Source organism: Octopus sinensis, linkage group LG1 (assembly GCF_006345805.1).
Source record: "Octopus sinensis linkage group LG1, ASM634580v1, whole genome shotgun sequence".
Lineage (NCBI taxonomy): Eukaryota > Metazoa > Mollusca > Cephalopoda > Octopoda > Octopodidae > Octopus > Octopus sinensis.
In genome coordinates, this window is record NC_042997.1 from 156,898,201 (window position 1) to 156,919,649 (window position 21,449).

The window sequence follows — 21,449 nt, forward strand, 5'->3', positions numbered from 1 at the left end:
ATATAACAGCTTGGAATCTGAGCATAGAGTAGAAATGAAAATCTGAGAATGACCAATCATGGAATAGTTTGAAGTGAGCATAAGTTGAAGGAAATCTGGAAATTAGCAATAATATAAGGGTTTGAACTTAGCATAGACAAGAAATGAAGAGGAAAAAGTTAGCAACATTATAATGAACTACACAAAGATGTTATCCTTATCAAAAAAAAAAAATACTTAAATCAGTGTTAAGATGTATTAATGCAGCAAACATTAAGAAGCTAAATAGGAATAATTTGCAGTAAGGAAAAGTCATATTGGTCAAAATGTAATATTATTTTTATTATTGAATGGCAAAGTGGCTGAGTTCCATTTGAGTGTTGGGCCTCAGAGAGGCAATGAGCAAGACCTTTGGCATTATGATGTGCTTGCGAAGAAGGCCCATCAAGCCGAGTAAAAACACAGCTGTGGCAGATACTGGTGCCATGCAAATGGCACTCATACCGGTGGCACGTAAAAGCATCCATTACACTCTCGGAGTGGTTGGCATTAGGAAGGGCATTCAGCCTTAGAAAAACCATGCCAAATCAGATTGGAGCCTGGCACAGCCTTCCAGTGTGCCAGTTCAGTCAAACCATCCAACCCATGGACAACGGATGTTAAATGATGATGATGAACTGGCAGAATCCTTACTATGCCAGGTAAAATGCTTAGTAGTATTTTTTTCTGCTCTTTATGTTCTGAGTTCAAATGCTGATAAGGTCAATTTTGCTTTTATCCCTCCCAGGTCAATAAAGTACAAGTCAAGAGCTAGGGTTGATATAATCAACTTATATCTTTCTCTCATAAATGGTTATCCTCATGCCAAAATTAGAAAGAATATCATTTTAATTTTTTTGCCAAGTATGGTTGGCAACTCTTGATACGTTTAGGTATCATGACTTCATCAGAGATGCATATTTTTTAACCATACTCTCTGAAGTAATAATAGTGAAACACTAAGTCAATGTACAAGTGTGTACATTAGTTGGCATAGAAAATTAGAATTCTATATGGAAGACAATAGCTAAATTAGTGTTCACATATTTAGTGCAGAAATCATCAAAAAGTTAACTAGAAAAAATCTATTTGCTGAGAAAACAAAACACTATTAGTCACTGACCATCTAGTCTTTTATTTTCAAATACAGCATCCAAGATCTTATCATCTAAGGAGACTCAGTTGCTATTTCTAACAGGTCAAGTAATCAGATATAGGCTACCTTATCAACTCATATAATACATATGTGTGTATGTACATGTGTTTGTATGTGTGGTTATGCTCATACAAGTACATTTATGACATATGCATATTTTGGATCTATCTATCTATCTATCTATCTATCTATCTATCTATCTATCTATCTATCTATATATCTATCTATATATATATATATATATATATATATATATATGTGTGTGTGTGTGTAAATGTAAAAGAATACAAACTGGGACAAGAACGTGAAACATTTAGAAGACGATACAAAAAATACGGACAGGACATTCGAAGCCTTCAATCTTCAGTCAAGAACCGGATCATCTTCGCAATTTCGGCTGAAAGCAATGATAAATCTCTGAGCAAGACGTAAACAGTAGCAGCATGGAGTCGTGAAGTATATTTGCTACCTAAATGTGATAGACCCATAGGGGACGATGCTACTGTTGTTTATGACCCCAGGAAGACATCTCCTCCAGCTGGCTATCAACATACTGTCTGTGTCTGGTTAGTATTTGCTAAGGAAAATCAATGTTCCCATCTCAAGCCTTACATGATACACACAGACCCAGGTTTCTAGGTAGTAACCAGTCATCAGCTAGCAATGAGAATTCATTCCAAATGCAAAATACTATATGCTTTTTCCAGTGACAAACTGTCGCTGATCTTGAAAAAGGAGAAACAAGCAATAATAAATCTCTGAGTGAGATGTAAACAGTAGTAGCATGGGATCATGAAATATATTTGCCACCTAAATGTGGTGGACCCATAGGGGACAATGCTACTGTTGTTTATAGCCCCAGGAAGATGATTTCCCTTCACAAATACTAATTGAACACAGACAGAGTGCAGTTAGCCAGCTGGAGGAAATGTCTTCCTGGGGCTATAAACAACAGTAGCAGCGTCCTCTATGGGTCTGCCACATTTAGGTAGCAAATACACTTCACAATGTATATACCTATATATATGTGTGTGTATGTGTGTATGTTAATATATATATATACATATATAGAGAGAGAGAGTGGAAAATTAAGATAAACACTAGTATAAATATTTTGTTCCAAAGTACATTTCACCATTGCAGTTGTTAGATGTTTCAAGTGCACTTGGATGCCTAGCTGCATCTTACTGTTTATCTTTTATTTTCTGCTACATATGCCCGGTATATCATAAACAGTAACACTGCTAAGTACAGAGGTCGACTAACCCCTATACTGGAAGCTGACTAGATGATCTTTATCTATAAGGAGCCCTAACTCATACAGTAATAGCCATATATCTAACTGTACACACAAGATAGGTATATATGTATGTGTGTGTGTGTGTATACATATATATATATATATATATATATATATATATATATATATATGCATTAAGAAACAAATTTCAAAGGTCGGTGTATACATTCATTCAATCCATTTCAAATTATCGAAATTCTCCATTGTATACAATATATGCATTCACATATATGAGATATGATAAAAATTTATAGATACATATACATACGAAGATTAAGAAATATATAAAAATTCATAAATATATAAAACTTTACAAACATAAAAGTTTATAAATATATAAGCACATAGATATAAATATATAGATGTACTTGCGAAGTCTGAATGTCCGTATTAGAATCAATGAGGAGCATAGATAAGAAAGTTAGTATAAAATGATTCATGAGGAATCCTAAATAGGTACAAAATCTTATGGCCATTTCGAGAAGATATAGGTTGATATGGGTGAGCTAATTCCAACCATAGCAGTTATCTATACTTCTCTCATCAGAGTTAATGGATTTAAAGAGTTAAAACTTTAAGGGATATGAGAGGTTTGATTTTTTTAAAAAACGAATGTTTAGTCAAACCACACTCTTAATGCAGATGATATTAAAATTATTACAAGTTAAGGTACATTACAACACTATACATAATAGTATTTTAAGAAGAGTCCATAATATGAAGGATAGCTAGATTAGGCTAATTATTTTTGGGGCAGAATTTAAAAGTTGAAAGATATTTGTGCCTACAGGTAATTAAAGCACCCACTACACTCACGGAGTGGTTGGCGTTAGGAAGGGCATCCAGCTGTAGAAACATTGCCAGTTTAGACTGGAGCCTGGTGCAGCCTTCTGGCTTCCCAGAACCCCGGTCGAACCGTCCAACCCATGCTAGCATGGAGAACGGACGTTAAACGATGATGATGATGATGATGATGATGATATCTTAAGCAAGCTACTTTTGTTGGTACAGTTTATGTGGATCGCCTCCTTCATGCATAAATTGCAATTTTTTGTGTGTGTATTACATGGTGTGGCTTCCGTTATTATACACCAATCTAGACTGAATTCTTTATTGTGCATTTTTAATTTATTGATGTGGGTAGCTAGTGTGATTGAAGTTTTAGTTTCATGGTTAGTGAATGAGTTTGTATGCACCCTAATCTAATTTTAAAATCAGTCATATTACCTATGTAAATATTTTTAGGTTCATTTGGGTTGAGACTTCATCTTTATATTTGGCATTTCTCCTTAAACAGAAACCTTTTAGGGGACAGAGCCCCCTATTATGACAATTACATGTTTTACTTGTTTTATTTTCAGGTTTAGTCTTTCTATTTTTAATATCAATGTTCTTATTATTGTTCTTCATATTAGGGTCAGCTAAGTTATCTCTATTAGTGTCGTTTTTTCTAAGTTTAAGTCTCTTGTTGGCTGCGATAATAAATCCTGGATTGGGTGTGGTTGAGTAAGATTATTTAAGGCAGGATCTATTAAATATAGAGTGATATTTATGACCTAGTGGGAAGTTCCTATTGATAATGCTAAAAAATAACTTAGGGAGGTTTCTTACCTGGAGGGAAAAGTGGGGTGTGAATCATATAATTTCCCATCTCCTCCCTGAATTGTTCCTATTCTGACTAGTATAGTTATTGTTATAATTGAATAATCTATAGCATCTTCTAAAATGTTGTTGGTTTCAGGGATTGTTCATGGGAGGCGTGTCAATGTTTGAATTCCCAATGTTTGGAAACCGTTTGCTTAATTTGTTTTTAAATATTATATAATATATTTTTCTATTAAATCCACTGTCTTTTAGTGCTGTGTTATAAAGGGGTGCAGTTATTATAACCACCAACTCTGTTTACTCTCTCTCTATGTATATATGTTAAAAAGCATCCAGTCCACACTGTAAAGTGGTTGGCATTTGGAAGGGCATTCAGTCATAAAAACCATGCCAAACTGACTTTGTCTGTGCTTGGGCAATGTAAAAAGCACTCAGTCCACTCTGCAGAGTGGTTGGTGAAAGGAAGGGTATACAGCTGCAAAAACCATGCCAAAACAGACAGAGGAGTCTGGTGCAGGCTCCTACCTGGCCAGCTCCTGTCAAACTGTCCAACTCATGCCAGCAGGGAAGGAGGGCATTAAATGATGATATATATATATATATATAATATATATATATATATATATATATATATATATGGGGCACTAAGAGCAACATCCGAGCATGATTGTTGACAGAACGGCTAACTGGCTTTCGTGCCGGTGGCACGTAAAAGGCACCATTTGATCGTTATAGTTACCTGGCACTTGTGTCAGTGGCATGTGAAAAAAACATTTGAGCAAGGTTGTTGCCAGTACTGCTTGACTGGCCCCCATGCTGGTGGCACATAAAAGCACCCACTACACTCTCGGAGTGGTTGGCGTTAGGAAGGGCATCCAGCTGTAGAAACTCTGCCAGATCAAGATTGGAGCCTGGTGCAGCCATCTGGTTTGCCAGTCCTCAGCCATATCGTCCAACCCATGCTAGCATGGAAAGAGGACGTTAAAGGATGATGATGATGATGATATATATAGTGCATATGTGTGTGTGTGCATCTGTTTGCATATACTCATGGATGTAATCTGTAGCTGAGTAAAAAGAAGGATTGTGTTTGATGTATGGACAGGTGAGAATGATGAATGTCAATAGGTATGAGAATGGGAAAAATATCAGCAACATCAACAGAAACAAAATAAAAAATAAAATCCAAGAAAGAACAACGAAAGAATAAGCTCAGTTGCAATGTTAGAGAGAGAGAGAGAGAGAGAGAGAGAAAGAGCAAGACAGTGAGTCAATCGGTTTTTCATATAACATCACAAGCAACTAACCATAGAGATACAGAGAGATAAAGCAAGGTGATGAGAGATTAAGAGATAGAAAGAGTAGGGAGGAGAGAGAGAGGAAGAGAGAGAATATGTGAGATTAGATGCAGGGAGAGAAAAATAATTAAGGTGTACTAATTACATTTATGTTAGTAAGGTGTGTTAAAGTGCAAAACAATAAAGACTCATACACATACAGGTAAACAAACAGGCACACACACACACACACACACACACACAAAACTATAATGTATATGAGTTCATGTAATAAGTACACTTACTCATTGCATAATGATGTATATTCCTATGGACCATGCATACTCACACATAGATACCCATTTAATGACTACACTAGCTAATCTTCACACATACTATGCATACATATACTCTACGTACATACATTCACACATACTATACATGTGTGTTCAACTATATATACTGAACAACTAAACACACACACACACTTTCTGATCTTTGGGTGCCTTTAGTGAAGCCTGCCCCATAGCCAGCATTTTGTTCCAATTTCTGGCTTGAGGATATCAAGGTCTTTCACCCTTCCTTCCAGCTGTTTTGGAAGCCCTGCCAAAAATGTGATAGGTACACCCACTTTCCCCCACACACATCAAGCCATAAATATGATGAGTATCCATGAACACACATACACGCACATACACACACACACACTCACACACAATGCATACACACACACACATTCATACAGACATACATAAGCACAAACACACAGAGAGTCTTACAAATATTTAGTTTTCATAATAAAAGGTGTATAAATTCACTTATAAAACCTGCAGGAAGTTGGTAAATACATAATTATATACATAGACACTCTCTACATAAACATAAAAAGTATATATAAACACATATCTTTGTGTAAGCATGTAAATATGTACACACATACACACAAAGACACAGTTACGTGTGTATATGTACATATGAGTACATGTGCATGTATATATATATATTTCTTTACTACCCACAAGGAGCTAAACATAGAGGAGACAAACAAGGACAGATAAAGGGATTAAGTCGATTACATCGACCCCTGTGCGAAACTGGTACTTTATTTATCAACCCCGAAAGGATGAAAGGCAAAGTCAACCTCGGCGGAATTTGAACTCAGAACGTAACAGCAGACGTAATACCGCTAAACATTTCGCCCAGCATGCTAACGTCTCTGCCAGCTCGCCGCCTTATGTGTGTATATATATTTATGCACATATGTATGTATGTGTGTATGCATATATATATAACTTTAACTCTCTATTCCTAATGTCCAACAATGTTGATGTATAATTCTTTTGTTATCACTTATGGGTTGTTAATGTATTTGAATGTGTGTGTGTATGTATTTGCCTACATATATATGTTTACCATTCGAGCATGATCGTTACCAGCATCACCTTACTGGCACTTGTGCTGGTGGTTCGTGAAAAACAACATTCGAGCATGGGCATTGCCAGTGCCACTGGACTGGCTTCTGTGAAGGTGACACATAAAAACATCATTTGAGCGTGGCTGTTGCCAGCACTGCTTGATTGGCCCTCATGCCGGTGGCACGTAAAAGCACCCACTACACTCTCAGAGTAGTCGGTGTTAAGAAGGACATCCAGTTGTAGAAACTCTGCGAAATCAGATTGGAGCCTGCTGCAGCCATCTGGCTCACCAGTCCCCAGTCAAACCGTCCAACCCATGCCAGCATGGAAAGTGGACGTTAAAGGATGATGATGATGATGATATTTATATAAATATCTATCTATCTATCTATATATATATAGATATATAGGCACAGGAGTGGCTGTGTGGTAAGTAGCTTGCTAACCAACCACATGGTTCCGGGTTCAGTCCCACTGCGTGGCATCGTGGGCAAGTGTCTTCAGCTATAGCCCCGGGCCGACCAATGCCTTGTGAGTGGATTTGGTAGATGGAAACTGAAAGAAGCCTGTCGTATATATATATATATATATATATATATATATATATAATATATATATATATATATATATATATTATATATATATATATGTGTGTGTGTGTGTGTGTTTGTGTTTGTCCCCCTAGCATTGCTTGACAACCGATGCTGGTGTGTTTACGTCCCCGTCACTTAGCGGTTTGGCAAAAGAGACCGATGAATAAGCACTGGGCTTACAAAGAATAAGTCCCGGGGTCGATTTGCTCGACTAAAGGCGGTGCTCCAGCATGGCCGCAGTCAAATGACTGAAACAAGTAAAAGAGAGAAAGAGAGTATATATATAGGAACATTGTTCTTGCTTCTGACTAAGAGATATAAAAAAGCATTAAACTTCGGCTTGCATCACATGTTTAATATTCATACAAGAAATAATACTGAATGGAAAACAAAGAGGACTAATCTATCTATAAAGTTTTCATACCAAACATGGTTGGAGACTTTGCGGATGTGAATGACAACATTGCTTCTGCAGAGAATTTTCAAAGCTAAGAGACCATGTGTGTATAATGTAGGAAAAAGAGTGAGCTCTTGTGGTATATAATCCATCGGATTAATATCAATATACTCTTCTTTGTACTACCAGGTTGATGAATGCTTTGTGGTCACCTTTATGACAAGCAATATATGTTTGTTATGGAATTCTTGTGGGAGAATAGAAAGGTAGTTTTTTGTTGCCGTCTTTCAGGTACCTTATTTCTTTATTGCCCACAAGGGGCTAAACATAGAGGGGACAAACAAGGACAGACAAAGGGATTAAGTCGATTACATCAACCCCAGTGCGTAGCTGGTACTTAATTTATCGACCCCGAAAGGATGAGAGGCAAAGTCGACCTCGGCGGAATTTGAACTCAGAACGTAATGGCAGATGAAATACCTATTTCTTTACTGCCCACAAGGGACTAAACACAGAGAGGACAAACAAACGGATTAAATCGATTACATCGACCCCTGTCCGTAACTGGTACTTAATTTATCGACCTCGAAAGGATGAAAGGCAAATTCGACCTCGGCGTAATGGCAGATGAAATACCGGTAAGCATTTCGCCCGGCATACTAACATTTCTGCCAGCTCACCGCCTTTCAGGTACCTTATTTACAAGATGTCTTTCGGGTACCTTATTTACAAGATGCCCATGTTGATGCCATGTAAAAAGCACCCATGCTAGTGTCACATACAAAGTTCTTATGCTGGTGTTATGTATCAACATAGCATCATACCAGTGCCATGTAATAGCACTGGTACCAGGTAAAAAACAGTTGTGCTACTGCCACATAAAAAGCACTTGTGCCAGTGTCACATAGAAGCACCTATTCCAGTGCCATGTAAAAGGCACCCAGTACACTCTGTAAAGTGGTTGGTGTTAGGAAGAGCATCAAGCTGTAGAAACCATGCCAAAATAGATAGTTGGAGTCTAGTGCAGCTCTTTGGCTGGCCAGCTCCAGACAAACTTCCAACCCATACCAGGATGGAAAATGGACATATGGTGGTGATGATGACACTATCTTGATGGTAAGATACAGACAATTTTTCCACACTTGCATGGGCAGTGAGAAAGTAAAGACTTGGAAAAATTACCACAAAACATTTTGTCTAGCCCACATGGCTGTGTAATTCAGAAGGCTGTTTTGTAGTCACATGGTTTCAGGTTGAGTCCTACAGCACCTTGGGCAAATGTTTTCTACTATAGCCCTGGGCTGACTGATGTCTTGAGACTGAATTTGTTGGCAGACAAAAACTGTGTGGAAGCTTGTAGCATATATGTATATACTTCTAGTCCTGATTTGCAAATTGAATAGCCCATGTATCAGAGCTTGAAGATTGCTTGGAGATACAAAGCATGTCATAAAAACCTACCTAGACCTGCACTTCCAAAACAAGGAACTATTAGTAACTCATATACTGTGAATGAGGAGGAGCTGTTTAAAGAAGTGCTAATCTTTAACTGTGGGAGGAACCTGTGAAAGAGGTAGACCCAAGAAGACATGGGATGAGGTGGTGAAGCATGATCTTCAAATGTTGGGCCTAACAGAGGTAATGACAAGTGACCAAGATCTTTGGAGATATGCAGTGCTTGAGAAGATCCGTCAAGCCAAGTGAAATCATAGCCATGGCCAATGCCAGTGTTATGTAAAATGGCACTCAAGAAATCATAGTGGTTGCTGATGTCATGTAAATGGCACCCATGCTGGTGGCACATAAAAAGCACCCATTACACTCTTGGAGTGGTTGGCATTAGGAAGGGCATCCAGTCATAGAAACCATGCTAAATCAGACTGAAACCTGGTGTGGCTTTCCAGCTTACCAATTCCAATTGAACTGTCTAACCCATGATGATGATGATGATGATACATATTCACACTTGCGCATGTGTGAGTGTTTGTCCATGCCACTACTTGACAACTGATGCTGGTTTGTTTACATCCCTGTAATTTGACAGTTTGGCAAAAGAGGCTGATAGCATAAGTATTAGACTCAAAATCAACATGTGCTAGTGTTGATTTGTTTGGCTAAACCCTTCAAGGTACTGCCCCACCATGGCCACTGATAGTTCAATGAGTGAAACAAATAATAGATAAAGTTCTGGTCAACCCACTGCACTGGGATGATCCTTTATTTTATTGACACTGGGAGGATGAAAATCAAAGCTGAACTTAGTACAATTCAGAACATAAAAAGAAAAAAAAAACAAGTAAAAATATAAATAAAAAAACAATTACATAAAGTAACAATACAAAACAAAAACTACAAAGGTATTTTGCTTGAAGCTCTAATGATTCAGTCAATTCACTGTTTTATGTTACTAAAAATTTAATAATTACATTATTGACCTTCATCTTACTAAGTCCCATTTTGTAGATCTTGGAAGAATGAAAAGCAAAATCAATTCCAGCAGGATTGAGGTTTGGAACACAGCAAAACGAAGCTCAATGCTTTGATGAATTTAGTCTCGTCTCTGCACTCTTTCACCCATCTCCACTAATAAGACTAACACTAAAAATATCGATTTATAACATAGGCAACAAAGCTTCCAAAGTCAGGGGATTGATGTAGTTAATTATATCAACTTCAGTGCTTGACTGGTAATTAATTTTATCAATGAAAGATAAATTTAACCTTGATGAGAATTGAATTCAAATTACCAAGAGCTGTAATGAAACATCCACATCATTCCCTTAATATCCACTTTTCCATGCTTGCATGGGTTGGATGGAGTTTATTGAGGGCAGATTTTCTATGAGGGGGTGCTGAAAACTTCCTGGTTTAAAGGGTATCACAAAAGGTCTGGTTGGAAGCCCAACCTTCCAAGTTCTTTCACAGGGATTAGAAAAACTGAAGGACCACTGCAATAAGTTTGTGAATCTGAGAGGGGAATATGTTGAATAAAATCATAATTAACTGATCCTTCTGTATTTTTTTTTACCCAAAGTCAGGAACTTTTCATGACCCCTCATATGGCTGGATGCTCTTCTTGTCGTTAACCCTCACCTGCTTCTAAGCATGGTAATTTTTCCTTATGGTTAGGCATGTTTTTGCTGACTATTGGAAATGAATGACATTCATTCACAACAATCATGCAATAACAAGAAAATGGAAACAAACACACACATACATATATACATACACACACACATGCACACATACACATTTCTATATATGTTTATATATATGACTAGCTTGTTTCACTTTCTATCTACCAAATCCACTCACTAAGCTTTGGTCAGCTGGGGCTATAGTAAAAGACACTTGCCCAAGGCGCCATGTATTGGGACTGAACCAGAAACCATGTGGTTGGGAAGCAAACTTCTTAACCACATAACCACACCTATTCTGTCTGATGCTATAATGGAAATGTAAAAATATCTAGAATGTGTTTTCACTTACCTGAATTGCTGTATAGTCCAATTTATAAATATATTGGCAATCTACAATAATAGCTTTGGGCTCGTCCCCTATAGAGAGTGTAAGAGAAAGAGAGAAAAGGAAAAAGGTTACAAAATAAATAATTTCAATGAGCAGAAACACATCATTTCAATAATAATAATTAAAGTGAGACATTAACTGGCTGAGCTGATATGAGTAACTAAGTCTGTGACTGTGAAACATAACATTGTGTAACAATATTTGCCTTTGGGTACCAACTGTTATTTCCTATATGCTTACCCCTAGAAAGTATGAAAAATGGCTAATATTTCCTTCAAACTTTGCTTCTGTTACATTTATCCAAACCTCAAAGAATCCCTCTCATCACATGGCTATGATGCTCCCCCACTACTCCTGCTCATGATCAGAGATGCATGTATTGTCAGCCAATAAGGAACATGCTCAAGTGGTTATGGTCAAGCAAATGTAATATTAAGCAGAATATTTGCTATAACAATATTTCTGCTTCCGCAACTCAGCATTGACTGTCTGAAATGTAATGGAAAATAAGTCAATTTCAAAACATTGACATCCAGGTTACAAAAGCAAAATTTGAAGGGAATACTAGTTATTTCCTTTGATTTCTAGATGGAAGTAATTAGGAAATAAAACTGACTAAAGACAAAAATCTATATACATATAAAATTCTTTGTCTGTCTGTTCGCAATGCATTCTAATATGGTTCAATCAAATCAAATCAAATTTTACATGGTAATAGTATCAAACCCAGTGAGAGTCAACATGCAATTTTTTTTTCATTTGGATTAAAACAATATAACATTGGCACTGGTTCAGCATTACATGTCAAAAGTGAAAGAATAACATCTATATTGTAATGTGATATAATACTGTTTCACTTTTAATTCTATGTTAAGACTATAATATTGTTTCACTTTTCATTGTAATTATATCCTAATGTGAACAACATTACACATCGGCAACTTTCCATCTTTATGGCCACAACAGCAGAATGTGTGTGTATTGACTGACATAATGAATGATAGGAGGTGAAGCTCTTGACAAAAAACAATGAGGTGGCCGGTCCAAGGTATATAAAAATACACATTTACCATTCAATTACTGGTTAATAATTATCGCAGCAGTTGCAAATTTACCATTAAATTATCAGTTCATGCATGTGCTTCTATTTGGTTAATTTATACTGCATACAAAAATAAAGACATACTACATATATACAACTGCATACAATAATAGAGATTACTGTATAATTTCTTCTATGTTCATAATTTTTGGTTTACAATATTGAAAAAATATGCCACCAAAGAATAGATGTAGTCCCTCCGGAAACAAGTATAAAGCAAGGAGGATTGTAGAAAACTGAAGGCAAGAGTCTCAAGAGAGAAAGGAGATGAGACTTTCTCACGATCAGCAAAAGCATGCTGTAGCATGTCAAATGGACTCTCAAGAGAGAAGGGAGATGAGACTTTCTCAAGATCAGCAAAAGCATGCTGCAGCACTTAATACTGAATCATCAAAACATTTTAATGATTGAACAGTGGTCCAGTAGAATAGCTCTCAGAAACAGACTATGTACAAATTTATTCTTCATAACTCCTGGAGCTGCTTCACATATGATCCATCCCATTCTAATAAAAATGATAATTTTGTCCAAACTGGTGTGCTATACTCAAATGGTTATTTCTGCAAAACTTAAAAATTTCCAAATGAAACTAATGGCATGCGCTGCTCAGGTGGTAAGGTAAGATTGCCAGCACTACCAGCTCCTCCTCAACCTCTTATAGATCTTCTGGAAGGCACTTCCATCCAGTCAAAAGATTTTCTGAACAATGTCAGACAATACAACTCTGCATTTTGAATGACACCATTTGGTGCATCTAAGGAGATAGATGAACATGGATTTACACCAACATTCAAAGTTCAAGGGCGAGTCTATCACCTCATCAGTTCCCTGTTACCCACAAATGAACAATCATAGTTATGAGTGATGTAGGACAACAAACCCGAAGGAGGTGTCAAAACTTCAGATGATGGGTCATGTTAGATGCAGCGCCGACTGCCGCAAAGGAGAGTATATTCACTGACAACTTTTCAGTGTGTTCAAAAATCACATACCCCCCGCCAAATTTCTATGACTGGTTAGAGCCTGGAATACTCCAAACAGACGAATGACAAGTTGCTTAGTTGAATTAGCCCATCATTTACTCCACAAATGTTTTGTCATCAGTGCTGCACTTTCTTGTTTCACCTGTTTCAACATAACTGTAATATATCTTTATATATAAAAGTGAAGTTGTGTGTCTGTCTCCTACGATTTAGATTCCTAACTACTCCCACATTTTGCAGTGCAGTTTAACCAAAACCGGGTATCTTATAGTCCTGATTCATATCGAGCCCTTCTGGGTATTAGCACGTGTCTACGATGAGTCAACGATTTAAAAAATAATTTACCATCATTTTTTTTCCATTTTAATGCATTTTTTCGCTATTATATAAGGGAAGTAACTCTCTAAAAATGTCTACGATGAGTCAACGATTTAAAAAAAAATTTACCATCATTATTTTTCCATTTTTAATGCATTTTTTTGCTATTTTTTGGCTATAACTCTCTAAAAATGCTTATATAGTTATTTCTCTTACAAACCCGAGCAACGCCAGGTGATACTGCTAGTATATATATATATATACAAACTATGCCATTTTAATCCTGAGCAACACTGGGTATCTCTGCTAGTAAATGAATAGATAATAAAAATTTTGTTACACAATGCAATGTAATAGCTTCATTTTATAATTGCTTTTGTTGCTAAAATAGCAAGTTGTAGATGCCACAGAGCAAATGGCTAACTGAGACTCCACAACTTGCTTTCAATCAAATTCACTTTAAAAAATAATTGGTACTCTTGCTTAGTGAAAGATATGAATATTTTGAAAGTTCATTCACTTCTACAATGAAATTGTGTGGCTTTTTACCTAAACAAGAAATGTTAGGATGAAATGAGATGATTGGATGCTTATGATTTTGGCCTGGCTGATTGGACATGAGAATGGTTTTTGGTGCTGGAGGTAAACACTTAAACACATAAGCATGTGTACAAAGAAATACACACATTCACAGAGAGAGAGAGAGAGCGAGAGAGAGAGAGGAGAGAGAGAGATATGTTACAAATACAAGCATAGTTAGATGCATGCTTACATACATAAACACAAAAAGAGAGAGAAAAGGATATTACAATTCATTAGTTGAACATGATTGATATAAACACTTTCCTTCTCCTCAAGCAGAGAGAGGGGGGGGGAGAGGAGAGGGGGGAGAGGAGAGGGGGGGAGAGGAGAGGGGAGAGAATGTAAAATAGAATGAAGGAAAGAGAGAAACAAGAGATACATTAAAATTAGAGGAATATTAACATGAGAAACATTAAAATGTCTGATGTCAAATAAGTCAGCAGCGAATCAGTGATGCCAAACAAGCAATGCTAAAATGGCTACCAAAACGTCTCATTATCATGTTAGGATAATGAAGCTATCATTGAAGTAATTAAGTAACTGAACTCTTAATCAATTCTGCCCAAGAATATCTATATATATAAAACTGTAGTTGTGTGAGTGTCTGTCCCCTTCGATTTAGATTCCTAACTACTCCCACATTTTGCGGTGCAGTTTAACCAAATTCGGGTATCTTATAGTCGTGATTAATATCGAGCCCGTCTGAGTATTAGCGCACGTCTACGATGAGTCTACGATTTAAAAAATAATTTAACATAATTTTTTATTCCATTTTAATGCATAATTTTTCGTGTGTCGATGGCGGCGGAGTTGGCGTCCATGGTCACACCTGCACCTGTTTGCTTCTCCCCCTTCTTCCCTCTCTCGTGAAGCTGTGGGGAAGGGAGTGTAAGGAAATCAATGTCGTAAAGCGTTGTCAAGGAGACCAGCGTTCTTTTAGAACAACTTCATGGCTTGAAGACACCAAAACAGAAATGGCTAAGAAAGCCCGAATTGGCATCTATAAGGGAAGTAACTCTCTAAAAATGCTTATATAGTTATTTCCCTTACAAACCCGAGCAACGCCGGGCAATACTGCTAGTCTATGATATAAAAGCAGCAAACCAAACACTGGGTAGTGAATTTAAATTTAGTAAACCAGATATAAGTCTTATAATGCTCACTGTTCTTGTAGAGAATCTACTTAAATACGTTTGTGAATAGAACAACTGGAAAATACTCCACTAAAGTCAGATGATAAAACAGAATCAGTACAAAAATTTATCAAAGAACTTAGAGAGTTCACATTGCAATAAGAGTTGGTCTTTTTATACATACATACACGTACATACATAGAAATGCACATACATATATGTAGGTATGTATGAAAATACATTCATACATACACGCATATATATTCACAGTAAAGTAGTTGTCATTGAAGTCCAGCAGTAGAAACTATGTCAAAGCTGACCCTGGAGGATGAAACAACTTTGAAGCTCACTGGGTCCCATCAAATCATCCAACCTATGCCAGTGTCGTGCACAGGAAATGAAAAGAGGTGCACCTATCGTCCTCTCTTGTCTGCACCTGACTAGTAGTAGTCACTACAGTGATCCTGCCCTACCCTGTCACCCAGTATAAGCAGATGCTATCTGACCAACCTGGGAGTGAATTCCCTGACGTCTGTTCACAACGCTTCGGCTGGCGAAAAAAGGCTGACCTTGTCCTGTCTCTCCCGCACTTCCTCTTCTGGTCAGTCGCTTGACCATTGACACCATGGCCCTCTTCTTCCGGTTCATCCTCACAGCCAGCATGGAAAATGGATGTTAATAAATAATGAGGAGGATTATGATGATACTCACACACACACAGATGTATATATATCTCTTGCTTGGAGAACAGGTGAGGGTGGTAACAGGAAGGGTATCCAGTCATTGAAAACTTACCACAATAAATTCCATCTGATCCATTCAAATATGGAAAAATAGATGTTAAAATCATAATGATGATGAATAAATACATGTGTGTGTGTGTGTATATATATTTATACATATGATTTAATAAACACATGGTTTAGATGTGAACTACTATAAGAAGTTTCATGTTCTAATAATACAGTAATCAGACAAGCTTGTATAGCATGCGTGTACTTTCAAAGTTAAATAGTACATGGCATGCTATACAAGCTTGTCTGATTACTGTACCATCAGAGCATGAAACTTATAGTAACTTACATTTAAATCCTGTGTTTATTAACTGATATTTCTCTCTTAGTGAATTGTGTACCTTTTTTTGTTGCTTCTACCAATTAGAGAAAATTACACTAGATATTATTTAGTACATATGTATATGTTTGTGTGTGTGTGTGTGTGTGTATACAAATAATAAACAATGGATGGGAGTGAGAGCTTGATTGTATCATTTTAGAAAAACAAAACCTTTGCACTTGCTTATATAAAAAGAAACCATTATTAGCAACTTCACTGCAGCAGATGTTGCAGCAGCTATCACCCCACCACTACCACCCTGCCATTACCATCATCACTACTACTACAGCTGCTGCTGCTAATACCACTATCACTACTACAACTGCCACTACCACTACCACTACTATTACTAGTTCTACTAGATTGAGGTTGAAGCTTGATAGTATCTTAAAGAGGTAGAGAGAAAGAGAGATGCTCCTCTTTTAAAAGTACATACCTGTATTTAGCAAATCGATGAACTTATCTTCAAAGTAATCAATTGCTGGAAACTGTAAACCTAGCTCAAGATAAAGAACAGGTGTTGCTGCTTGGTGTATCTGTAAAGAACACAAGAGGTTAAACTTGGGAAAAACCTATTTCTTTGCTCAGTAAAACCTGTTCTTGATCAAAGGCTGGAGACAAAACAAAATATGATATATTTAGAAAAAGAGGAATAAATATGATATTTTGGCCATACAGCATAGTAAAATGTTCATCTTGTACTGGGTTAATCCTTACTTGCAAAAGTTGATATTGTAGATTAGCTGTTGCTAATTCTTAACCACTATCATGACCATCACCATCGTCAGTGCCTCAGTGCGATTCCTTATTCCTCAATACTGCCACTAATGTCTCAATTCCATCACCACCACAACCACCACAATTTTTACCATCTCCACTGACCCATCACTATCCAACCCTTTTCTGTACTATCATCACCACTACCAATACCATAATCACTATTAAAACTGCAGCAGCAGCAGCAGTCCTCCTCCTCCTCCTCCGCTGCCGCCACCACCACCACCACCGCCACCACCACTGCTATCATCAGCACTAGCATTACTTCCTCTACTGCTTCCTACTACCACTACCACCACTCTACAGCCTTACCATCTGGCCACCAACACTACCATCACTGCTTACTTTACTATTCCACCATCTCTTCTGCTGCCACTGTCACCACCACAACCACCACCATAACCAACCAGTGTAACCAACCATCACTATTACAACAACTTACTAAGTGAGAGAAGTAAGGAGCATTGTTAAGAGACAAAGGCAATAAAGGCAGGATCAAATGCCGTGGTTGTTGTCTAGCCCCTGTTCAGACCTGGTTCAGCAACCCTAGGACTAAATTGTCTTTTGAGTTTCTTCCCTATATAAAATTATACAATTTTTGGCTGATATTGCTATCTGGTTGAATGACTACACAGAGGATTTCTTGTCAGGTTGTAAGAGCAATATATTTGTGTATATGCTGTTGTAAAGTGCTTGTAGCTGCTTTTATTAATCAGGGTTCTGCAAAAGGTTCCTTGGGGTTCCATGAGAAAGAGTGAGATAAACTAATAAAGAGTGAGATTGCTAATTTCATGATCATAATATTACTAAACATGCACAACATATTGGTTATTGTAATATAGACCTCATCCTATCTAAACTATTATGTTATCAAAAAAATATAACAACCATTTATATATATATATATATATATATATATATATATATGATATTTACCACATGAACTACAATGAAAAAATACGAGAAAGATATAATTTATAATTTTTTTGTGCAGAGGTTCCTTGAGACATGTAATTTATTTTAAGGGTTACGCAAGGGTAAAATGTTTAAGAAACACTGAAAGTGACATCAGGTGATGAAGCATGAAATTTGATGGGCCTCTTTTTGGAACGGGCAGCCAGCAAGAATGAATGTGCAGACAAGGGTCTTGCATTGCATTTCTAGCTTCAGGCTGATGGTTTAGGTAGAGGGTGTCTCTGAGTGGCACAGCAAGTTCTAGTTGGCAGATGAGGAATTCCTTTCAGAGTTGTTTGCCAAAATCAAAGAAAAAGGCCCTTCTCTTGCCAAGCTGAACATTGACAAAAGAAACACTCCCCACAAAAAAAAGGTGCCAAAATAGCTTGAAATGTAAAGGAGAAAATACTCTCTTACCTTCACTTGGTAAATGACTCCACTGACAAGCACTTGCTGTGCAACTCAGAGACACTCTCTACCCTAAAGCATTGGCCAGAAGCTAGAATATCAAAAGATCCCATCTGCATGTCCATTCTTGCTGGTTGTCTATCTAAAAAAGAGGCCAGTCAATTTGCTTCTTCACCTGACATCACTTTCTCTTTCACTTCAGGTGCGTCACCCACTAAACTCCTCTATCATTTCTGACACATTACTCACTATGTTACAGTGTTGATGAGTGAATCGTTGTTAACCAGTCAGATGGACAGAAGAGAGACTCATGTGTTGATCAATAAGTCCTCTTCTCCTGCTGCTGTTTGCAAGTAAGGTATTTGGTGGTTCAGTACATTGTCTTGAAACATTGTTCATTTGTTGTATGTTTGCTTTTCCACACTGGCATGGGTTGCACAAACACTAGTTTGATGCAGTATTTTATGACTAGATACTCTTCCTGTGGTCTGCAGCCACAAGTTTTTCAAGTAAGGGATTATTTTTTTTATTTCACTAGATGTCACAAGTTGAAAACTACAGGGTGCATTGTTCACAAAGCATGTGAACATGACACAGTCATTTTGCTCAAACATTGTCATGCAATGTCATGTGGGAAAAAAAACATTGATATACATGTATGCACACACACATGCACAATACATATACACACACGACTCCTGATAATTACAACATAACATGCAGTTTCAAAAAATCAAAGTCATATAGTTAAAGTTTAGTGCTTACTACTACTACTGCTACTACTACTACTACTACTACTACTACTACTACTACTACTACTTCATCATCATCATCAGTTTAACATCTATGTTTCCATGTTCACATGAGTAAGACACAATTTGTTGAGATAGATTTTCAACATCCTGATGCCCTTCCTGTCACAAACCCTTGCCTGTTTTCAAGTACAGTAATATTGTCCCATGACCAGATATGTTTTCACGGAAGATTAGAATTGAAGGACACTGCTTGCATGACAGTGACACTCATTTACAACTATCACATGAAGGCAAAGCAAGGAGAAAGTATCCCACCCCATGCTGGACTTCTTTCAGTTTCTGTCTACCAAATCCAACCACAGGCTTCAGTTAGCCAGAGGCTATAGAAGACACTTGCTCAAGGTGCCATACAGTGAGATTGAACGCAAACCCATGTGGCTGGGAAGCACACTGCTTACAATACAGCCATGTCTGCATCTAGTCAAGCATGTTATATACCTTTTACCAACTATCTCTCATAAAAATTGAAGATTTACATTACAATCTGATTAGTTATTTCCTGTCATTTCTATCTTCAATATATATTACATGCCTTGCATGCATTGTAGGTACTGATGTATTCCCACTGTTTTAACATTCAGTTTTCCATGACTGCATGGGTCAGACAGAATTCAATGTAACCTTCCTTGTTTAAAATGTTAGGGTGTGATTGGAAGGAGATTTGGTTGCTTTTTTTTAGCAGGTTATGTAGCTACATAAACTCTCCTTTGTTATCATGTTGTTTAACCCAAGGTCAACCATGGTCTAACAGATTTATGCTCAAAGGCATTCCACTCAAGATTATTCTGTTCTCATAAGCATTGTGTATCAAGGACCAGATTATTCCAATAAATCTGCTTTTTTGAAGATGGTAGAATGTAATCTGAGAGAGATTTAGCTGATATTTGTTGCAGGTTGAGCATCCTTACAATGGTTCCTTGTTAATTTGTCCCTTGTTTTATTGTTGTTGTTGGTAGTGATGATAGAATGGACAAGGATGTAGTTATTGTTTTTGATGATAATATTTGCCACAACATTTAATCCCTCAGTATTCATATAACCCTGTCAAATGTAATATTTGTATATTTATATTCTTTTTGAATTAATCATGCATTATCTTGTAGTTTAGTGATTTTGACAATGTGGTTGTTTAGTTTTAGAATAACATTGCAGGGTTGAGGTGAGAGGCCAGATCTAGCCTGATTCAACCTAAAACAGGTTAATTAGTTTGGCCAGATACAGATGGTTTGAATGCAAAGAGGTTAAGGCAGTGAACTATTAGCATATTAGCATATTAGCATAAGGCACAGGAGTAGCTGTGTGGTAAGTAGCTTGCTAACCAGCCACATGGTTCCGGGTTCAGTCCCACTGCGTGGCATCTTGGGCAAGTGTCTTCTGCTATAGCCCTGGGCCGACCAATGCCTTGTGAGTGGATTTGGTAGACGGAAACTGAAAGAAGCCTGTTGTATATATGTATATATATGTATATATGTGTATTTGTCCCCCTAGCATTGCTTGACAACCGATGCTGGTGTGTTTACGTCCCCGTCACTTAGCGGTTCGGCAAAAGAGACCGATAGAATAAGTACTGGGCTTACAAAGAATAAGTCCCGCAGTCGATTTGCTCGACTAAAGGCAGTGCTCCAGCATGGCCGCAGTCAAATGACTGAAACAAGTAAAAGAGAGTAAAAGAGAATATCATGCAAAATGCTTAGTGACATTTTGTTCATTCTGAGTTTAAATTCTACCAAGGTCAGTTTTGCTTTTCATCCTTTCAGGGTTGATAAAACATCTTTTCAGTGACAACTTACTCTACTGTTAAACATTGCTGGCCCTGTGCCAAAATCTGAAATCAATATCTGCAACAACATTGATGATGTACAAGAGTGTCAAAAACCTGTGAGATTGTGAAACAGAGCAAATATAATTAAAACACTGAAGTAGTGTAATGAGACAATAAGTGATGATATTAACAAATAGGGAGAAATAGAGA

General features: G+C 37.2%; 1 protein-coding gene across 6 annotated transcripts in view; it reads right to left on the bottom strand.

Annotated features, from left to right (window-relative positions):
- LOC115218858 (sodium-independent sulfate anion transporter) overlaps positions 1–21,449 on the bottom strand; it is a 167,045-nt gene that overhangs the window by 22,406 nt on the left and 123,190 nt on the right. For 5 of the 6 annotated variants that reach the window (XM_036505890.1, XM_036505897.1, XM_036505885.1 and 2 more), the window contains 2 exons: positions 16,960–17,059; positions 11,251–11,318 (listed from right to left, as the gene is read on the bottom strand). In XM_036505890.1, coding sequence (XP_036361783.1) covers positions 11,251–11,318; positions 16,960–17,059 — 168 coding nt within the window. The remainder of the gene's footprint in view (positions 1–11,250; positions 11,319–16,959; positions 17,060–21,449) is intronic. The other variant, XR_005000640.1, reaches the window with a different exon arrangement.